This window comes from Egretta garzetta, unplaced genomic scaffold, assembly GCF_000687185.1.
Source record: "Egretta garzetta isolate BGI_Z169 unplaced genomic scaffold, ASM68718v1 scaffold454, whole genome shotgun sequence".
Classification (NCBI taxonomy): Eukaryota; Metazoa; Chordata; class Aves; order Pelecaniformes; family Ardeidae; genus Egretta; species Egretta garzetta.
In genome coordinates, this window is record NW_009259429.1 from 2,574,722 (window position 1) to 2,583,527 (window position 8,806).

Here is an 8,806-nt window from a genome sequence, read left to right on the forward strand (position 1 = left end):
GATTTTTAGCACTTGGATTTGGGAGTATGGAAATAGGCTTCTGTAATGCAGTCAGAGATTTTATTTTTTCATAGCCGTTTCAAGGAAGACTTCCTACTGCTTCTTGTAGAAGCAGACATTCTGACATTTTTTGCAAAGCTTTTCACAAAATACTGAGAGGAGAAATAACTGTGTTGCAGCTTTGAATCCTCCAATACTTAGCCAGTGACATAGAATCATAGAATCATTTAGGTTGGAAAAGACATCAAGTCCAACCATTAACCTAGCAGTGCCAAGCCCACCACTAAACCATGTCCCTAAGCACCACATCTACAGGTCCTTTAAATACCTCCAGGGATGGGAACTTGACCGCTTCCCTGAGCAGCCCGTTCCAATGCTTAACAACCCTTTCGGTGAAGAAATTTTTCCTCATATCCAATCTAAACCTCCAGTGGCACAACTTGAGGTGGTTTCTTCTTGTCTTATCACTTGTTACTTGGGAGAAGAGACCAACCCCCACCACACTACTCCCTCCTGTCAGGCAGTTGTAGAGGTCTACCCTCAGCCTCCTCTTCTCCAGGCTGAACATCCCCCGTTGCCTCAGCCGCTCCCCATCAGCCTTGGGCTCCAGACCCCTCCCCAGCTTCCTTGCCCTTCTCTGGACACGCTCCAGCGCCTCCATGTCCTTCTTGGAGCGAGGGGCCCAAAATTTGAACACAGCATTTGAGGTATGGCCTCACCAGTGCTGAGTACTGGGGACGGATGACTTTCCTGCTCCTGCTGGCCACACTATTCCTGATAGAAGCCAGGATGCTGTTGGCCTTGGCCTCCTGGGCACACTGCTGGCTTGTATTCAGTCGGCTGTCAACCAACAACCCCAGATGCCTCTCTGCCAGGCAGCTTTTCAGCCACTCTTCCCCACGCCTGTAGCGTTGCATGGGGTTGTTGTGACTCAAGTGCAGGACCCAGCACTTGGTCTTGTTGAACCTCATACAGTTGGCTCAGACCATTGATCCAGCCTGTCCAGACCCCTCCTCTGTAGAGCCTTCCTACCCTCCCACCCAACTCAGTGTTGTCTGCAAACTTACTGAGAGTGCACTCAATCCCCTGGTCCAGATCATTGATAGAGACATTCAACAGATCTGACCCTAACACTGAGCCCTGAGGAACACCCCTTGGGACTGCCTGCCAACTGGGTTTAACTCCGTTCACCACAACTCTTTGGGCCTGGCCATCCAGCCAGCTTTTGACCCAGTGAAGAGTATGTCCATCCAAGCCATGAGCAGCCAGTTTCTCCAGAATGCTGTGGGAAACTGTCAAAGGCTTTGCTAAAGCCTTTGACATGGCAAAGAAAACCTTATTTCTGTATTAAAGATACAGTGTCATTGACCAATTTTTTGAAAATTAAATGTTTTGACTGCTCCTAGAAGAGCTGACTTCTTTGAACGTGAAAAGATTTGTAAACTTGAGCTGTAACGAAAAAAGCTACACTCTGGATTTAAAATGTCGTGGTAGGAATTGTTAACATTTGTACTATATGTACAAATAGGTATATGCAAAAAACTGTATTTCTGTTGAATAGCAGGTTTAAAAACTTTTGTTTAGGTTTCTTCTTTTACAGGGTAAACCATAGGCTATGTGCATCTAAATGAGATTTATTTAACCTGGGTGTTTTTACTTTCTATATTTCCTTGGCTGTAATTGGCTTGTAGAATAGCTACCGTAGTGAATATTAAACAAATTTTGTAGCTGGTCAGTAACTACTGGGTTTAATATGAGACTTTTTGTTTTCCCAAAGATATAAAGTTCAAGGGGAGAGATTTCTATCTGGAGATCAAACACACTGTTAGCAAATGATGGCAGGTTGCCTAAAAATGTTTATTAAAAACAAATTGTGTAGTCGTAACCAATTTCACAAAGAGAAATTGTCAAACCAAGTGTGTGTGTATGTGTTTGGGTTTTATTTGGCTCAAAACGGGTTTGAAAATGCATTAGTAGAAGATATTAATTAGATTTTTCAATTGCAATATGTGCTGTCAGAGTTAGTTTTCAAAACATCATTCAAGCTCTCTCCTGTACGTGTTTAACTTTAAGCATATAATTTCTGTTCAGCTATACAGGACTGGGGTTGTCTGCTGACATCGCTCATCAGAGAGTGTGTGTTTTGGTTTTGGGGTGCCCCCTCCACGCAGTTTTAACTGCACAAATTTTGAGGAATTTTAGGGAATGCCTGAAACTGCTTGCAGGATTTTATCCTTAGGGACTTGAGGAATTTATTTTGTTAAAATATTTTCCTATTTTTTTTCTTTGGGCTCAGTAGTTATTTCGGTATCAATATTGAAGGGCATATATCCTTTTTAGAATGTAACAAAAAGAATTTAAGGTATCAATGTAGCACTGTTATTCTCTGTAATCCCTTGAACTCTTGAACTCTGTAATCCTTAGAGCTCTGCATAAAGTGGTCTTTGTGATGTGTATTTCTGTTACTGTCTCTTGATTTAAATAGACCAAGTCAGTGTTTCAGGTTGTTTCAGATAGAGAAACAGTTGGTACTGTAAGGAATAAGGTGGCCGTTTCTCCTAGTTGTTAACAGAGGGTGTAAAAATCCTGTTTCCCTGAGCACAGGAGGCAGCAAAAAGCAGGGAACGGATTCTTTGCTTGTAACTGCAGTTTCTTTTCAGCCTGAACTTGATCCGCAAAAAATGCTAATCTGGGGATGTTTTCTCAGGGTAGCACATAGCATGTAGCTGTTAATTCTCTCTACCAAGTGTATAGATAATTGCATCCACCTTAACCATGGTATGTCTGCTTGGAGCTTTTACCTTTCTGGTCCAAAATATGTAGCTCGATTTTTCTCATTTTCTCTGGAAGCCAATTTTTTTCCCCTCAATCCTTAATGTATTCTTGTTGTTGCAACATTGTTTTCCTTTCTTCAGTAATCGTATCCTAGGTCCTATTTGTAAGCATATCAACAGTATTGACCTGATGATTGAAAAATATCTTTATGACTTAGTAGATCTCTGACTAATGTCCAGAAAAGATTGTGCATCAATAAAAGTAGTCTGATGGGTCAATAAAACTTTGTCAAAACCTTCACAATCTTTACTCAAAAAGGCGTGTTGGAGACAAGGCTGTAATTCACTTGGGAATGAGATTCTCAGCGTTGAGTGATAGGACTTTACTTAAGGGATGGAAGAGTCACCGTTTCCAACATCTGGTGCTCATTTGTCACGAAGGTCCTCAGTATCTCCTTGTTTTTTTTTTTTTTGTTTTTTTGGGTTTTTTTTAAGAATATTTGCCTGGAATTTGGAACTTGCCAGGCTTCTCTGGAGTGCCCTTAGTTGAAAAGCTAACATGGGTGCTTTAATGCAGGCTTACTTGGTTTAACACATTGCATTCTCCACCACGTTGGTGAAATCTGTTCTGCATTTAGACTAGAGAGGAAAAATTCTGGAAAGGTTTAGCTATTATTCAGATTACTGCTTTCATAATGACAAAGCTCTAGGCCATTCAGTCTGTTACCCTAATTTTGTAAGCATAGACTCATAGAATGTTTTGTGTTGGAAGGGACCCCTAGAGGTCATCTAGTCCAACCGCTGTTTGACTTCTTTTTTTCCCTTTCACAGTCTATCTCTGAGTCAATACGAAGGGCATGCTACAGAACTTGTCCTTTGTAACTATTCAGAGCAACCAGTTTCCTAGAGTTAAGAGCAGGAGAAAACCACTGGTGCTGTGAGAGGAAGGTTATAATCAGTCATTTGCAGTGAGTTTTCATGCAGCTATCTCGCCATCACTGAATGGGCACTTATCCTGTTTGAATGCACTATAGCTGACATCGGGAGAATCCCTTCCTGCTGCCACAAGGACAGAGTCCCTAGCTGCTGTAGTTACTTAAAAGCTCTATTCTGGGTCATTTCTCCAGGCTGACATAGAATAGAAAAGTGTAATGGCCTTGGGCCCACAGTCTTGATTTGCTTTAGCCTTTTCATAGGAGACAGTAGAAAGTGAATAAAGGTGAGCATGGACGGGATTTCAGAGGTGAAACTGTGGAGTGGATGGTCTTTTATTAGCATCTTCCAGTTCTTTATTTGAATTCTTTGAATTTCGGGGATTCTCACATGGCTTTTTGATCAAAAAAAGCAGGCTGGTATTAAAAGACTGGGTAACTAATAGCATCTGTATACTGTTCTGTGTGCAGATATTTTTTTATTTCTTTTCCTTTTCAAGCTGGAAGAAAAGCCCCACTAATGAATTGTGCTGAAGAGACATGCTCTGTGAGGTTAGAAGAAGCGTTCTGAGGAATCCTACAACGGTTAGATGCTCTGTGAGGTTAGGAGTAGGATGGCAGGAGGGACAGAAGAAGCGTTCTGAGGAATCCTACAACGGTTACTATTAGAAATGATTAACTGCTGAAAAAGCCAGCATGAGGCATTTGTGAATCTTCTTCCTTAGCGGTGTGTGTAGTAGAGGGAGAAAAATATTCCCTGCCTGTTTATGCTCTGCCTCTGTTCACAGGGAGCTTTTGTGCAAAATAGCGTTAAGCTATGCAAAGAGCAAACACGTCACGCAGAATCCCTTGTACCATGTGTGTATTTGGCGAGGGTCATGGCAACTGTAGAGGACAAGGAAACTTTATGCTTGTGGGTTTGCATGTCTGAAAGGCTGTTTTATCCTATGTAATTCTCATTGCAGTTAGGGTGTGCAGGTTATTTTGGAAACTTGGACTGAAATTCGATGTATACTAAAATGCAGTTATAGTGGGCTGAATATTCTCACAATAAAGGAGTTGTGATGACGGCTTGTTTTTTGTTTCAGGACTTCTAGTATGCTTGAAGGCACAAACCTATGCTTGTTCCTCTTATTAAAGGCTTGAAAAGGAGTAGAATCACCAATAAACATATATATTAATTATATACTTTTTCTTGTGTCACTATTATTCCTTTATCATAGTTGCATTTTCCTTTTTTTTTTTTTATAGGCAGTTGCTGGTTATTTCGATATATTTTTTGAGAAGAACTGTCACAACAAGGTGAGTATTTGGTGTTACGCATTTAAAAAATGTCTTTGGGAGATCAGGATGGTTTTGTTCTTTATTCTGCCTCAAGGCGTTTGGCAGTGAGTCTTTTTTGCTGTAGCAAACACTTCATGTGCATGTGTGTTTGGTAGTTGATTGATGTAATGTGATATCAAAAATGTTGTTCTTAATCAAACTCTTGAACTCTTCCATTGCAGGTCTTGTTTTCAACTGGTCCCCAGTGTACCAAAACACACTGGAAACAGACAGTTTTTCTCCTGGAGAAACCAATTGCGGTAGAAGCAGGTATATTTAAATTCAGTTGTGGTGCAACAATGATTGTGTTACACTGCTGTTATCATTAAATTTAAATCTTAACATAAGTATCATACCTGTCAAGTGATTGCACAGGATATTTTGTAGCACTCCCACGCTATGCTGTGTTTTTTAAATGAATCATGAATATGTTGTACCTGGCACTGTGTGATTCCTCTGTAAAATGAAAACAGTTTCAAAGAACTGACAGCCATGAACTTCATCCATTGAAGTACAGAAGATGTTATTTTGATACACTGTAAATTTTTATGAAATGGATAAGTACAGTAATATGTTTCACCTTGAATCTGATGCAAGTGAAAAGGCTTTTGTTGTCATCAGAGATCACACTTCACCTGAATTTTGGGTTGTTTTGAAGACTAAAGTGATGTTTGTTAGTGGTTTTATTTAGTTCTACTTGGTAAGTCTTGAAAAAAATATTTGTATGTGAGTAGTTGAATATTCCTTGCTTTATAGCCAGAGAAATACGCCTGTAACTGTGACAGGATAGTCATGCAAGAGAATGGACGTACAACAGGGCAAGAATTATAAGTCTTGCCCTCTTATTCCTGTAGAGCTGCACTTTTGGACTCTACTAGTCTTTTTATAATCAAAGGAAATAAAGTAGTTATATTTTTATGCTGGTTAATTATTTTTTATTTTTGTCCACTTAACTCACCGCTGCTGAACTCTTACCCCGTGGTGAATTAGTTGTCTTTGAGGGACATTTTTTTGTTTTTACAGACTAGCAGGACCAAGTAAGGAACCTCGGAGTAGGGCTCGCTTCTGCTGGCTGGTTAAAAAACTCATGGTAATACATAGCCCTAAACTGAACAGTTTATAAATAGACCAGATATAAGGGGGGAAAAAAAAAAGTACAAAAATTTATGTGGATGTTGCAAAAGAAACTGAGGTCAAGAGGCTTAGAGGTGCTATAGAGAAGTATTGAGGTATTTGGAGATGGAATATTGTCTCTCTTAACAGACCTAATTATGAATGTCAATGGTGAAAGCTGCCTCTGCGCGCAATTAAACAGCTTTTGCAGTTGCATCTTCCAGCTATCAGCCATGACAACTTTTTACCAGAAGCTCCTTTCCTAAAGGCACTATGGTCTATGTTACTTGACAAATCATTTCTCTCTTTCGTGCTTTGACTTTATATTCTTAAATAATTTTTATTTGCATATTCTTAGGTCCTGTCAGCTCTTGGGATGCACATATCCATTGGTACTTCGCTTGTGTTCTGTTCAAGTTTCTCTTTTTAGAGAAGGCTGGCTAAGGTCTCCTTGCTGCAACTCATTAAATTTCAATGTCATAGAGTGTGAAGTGAAATTTTAAGTGCAATGACATTTGTTAGAATATGCACGTTATTTAATATTACATAGATCATTTGACATTTACCAAATGTCTGAAATTACTGGGAGGTGTGCCTGGCTCTAGAATTCTAGTCTAGGTGCGGTGACTTTCTGAAGACAACTGCAGAAACAGTGCGCTTTGAAGCACAACCTAGTTGACCTTGGAAGGTCACTTTTGCTGCAACTTCTTTTTTCTTTATTGGCTCATATTGCTTAAAATTATTCCCATGGCAAACCTTGTTACATCTATGCTTCTGTTGTCTTTCTACCTGTCTCCTTCTCTTCATAATTATTTGAGTTCCCCTTTCCCATCCTTTTACCCATTCTGTCTGGTTTTATATATTATATAAAATGACCACTTCGATCTAGAATTCTCTACCTGTTATCTCTAGTGTTAGAGAAGGTTCTGAGAGAAACTCTTGATGCGATTTCCTTTTCCTTTGTAATCCCAGCATTAATTTCTGTGGGATATTTGTTGTTTGTGGATGACATAAGCCCATCAGGGCAGAAGGTATTTCCTGATACTTACATAGGAATGTTGCTTAATTTAGGTCATTTTTTTGAAAAACCCTTCTCTCTGATTCTTCTCCTTCATTGTTCCAAAAATCTTTTTTCCTCCAGGCATGTTACTATAAGTACAGATTTCCCTGTCTTCCCCTTTTTTCGTATTGTTTTGTTTGTTTGTTTTCTTTGTAAAAACAGTAATTTGTATATTCAACTTGGTAACCTGTGGTTCTTTGATTTATTCAGTCTCTTGCTTTCCATTTTACCAATGAAACAAACTGCTCAAACTCCTTTTGCACTTTTGTAAAGTTGCACTTCCAGCTGTTTTTCGTCTGTCACTTGTTAATGACTTAGCACTGCTTGTTACCACGTTACCATGCCTTGTGTCTGCCTGGCATGTTGAATTGAACTCCACTCCAAGTGTACTTAGCGTTTGGGGACTTTTTTTTTGTCTTCAAATAGGTTTTTCTCAATGCAAGTTAACTGGAAAAAAAAAAGTGACTGTACTAGATTAAACACATTTGCATCATTTGAAGGCATCAGCCTTTATGTCTATCTCTGGTTACCAATAGTCATCAATCCTCTGTATAAAGTCTTAGAATAAGGAATGTATATGTGGCAGTGGGAGACACAAAGAAGACAACCTGCTTGTGACTAAATGTATTGTTTGAGTCAGGACAAGCTCTTTCCTTAGTAAATAATGGAAAATAAATAGAAATAATATTATTTGAGTCTTGCAATAATCTGACCAGTGTACTGATGGTAGCATTTGCTTTCAGTATGTTAATAGGTTGTGAAAGAGGAATTTGGTGGCATAAAATGCATTTTAAATGCTTTCCTGTTTTGAAAGCATCTTTCAGACAAGGCAGTGTTGTTTGGTTTTGCTTTTTTCCCCCCAGTAAAGAAGAATGGTTCCCTCAGATGTCTAATTCTGAATAGAATTGTAGGGCTGACTTAAAGTCTCTATCGGGTGCTTTATAGCTTTTGGGGATATGCCTAAAGTGGTTATAAAGCACTGACTATATTTGGATTTGCTCTTTAAAAGAGGTTGAGCTTTACAGGTATCTGAACCTCTCGGGTATTTAACAGGAAAAGGCTGCTTTTATGCCATGGCAAAATTGTTGTTTTCTGCAGCATGAACTAGCTAATTTTCTCAGCTGTTTGATGCCAGGTTATTTGCTGTAAAGACAGATCCACTTTCTGAGCCATAAAAAAGACTGAATGTTTTGATCTGTATTCTGATGACAACAGAATCAAGCCATTACAAGCCTAAGGATAGGGCTTGCAACTAATCCTCCCTCCTTCGCCATTCCTGCCGCAGCCTGCTCTAGGTGTGAAATGCTTGCAGATTCTCTGAGGTGAAGCAGGAGAGGCTTAACCTGGGTCCAAAGATCTGGCAAGTGAGGCAATAAAAGCTGTTCCTAGTTAATACTTCTGATTTACCACTGAATTTCAGCTTGATACCTAGCTATGGTAGGCAGCTTTATATATAGTTTTAATGGATAATTTCCATTGATTTGGTTTAGATTTAATGTGTGAGTGGGGGCTAGTCTCTTACTCACGTATTCTGAAAAGCTAGTTTTCCTCCTCACAGACTGTGACGAGAAACTTGAAGCTGATGCACAGTGAAGTAAAACAGA

At 39.4% G+C, this 8,806-nt stretch overlaps 1 protein-coding gene across 2 annotated transcripts in view; it reads left to right on the top strand.

Annotated features, from left to right (window-relative positions):
* The window catches only part of PRMT3 (protein arginine methyltransferase 3), a 63,389-nt gene that overhangs the window by 48,600 nt on the left and 5,983 nt on the right, over window positions 1-8,806 (top strand). For both annotated transcript variants that reach the window (XM_035892637.1, XM_035892638.1), the window contains 2 exons: window positions 4,958-5,008; window positions 5,212-5,299. In XM_035892637.1, coding sequence (XP_035748530.1) covers window positions 4,958-5,008; window positions 5,212-5,299 — 139 coding nt within the window. The remainder of the gene's footprint in view (window positions 1-4,957; window positions 5,009-5,211; window positions 5,300-8,806) is intronic.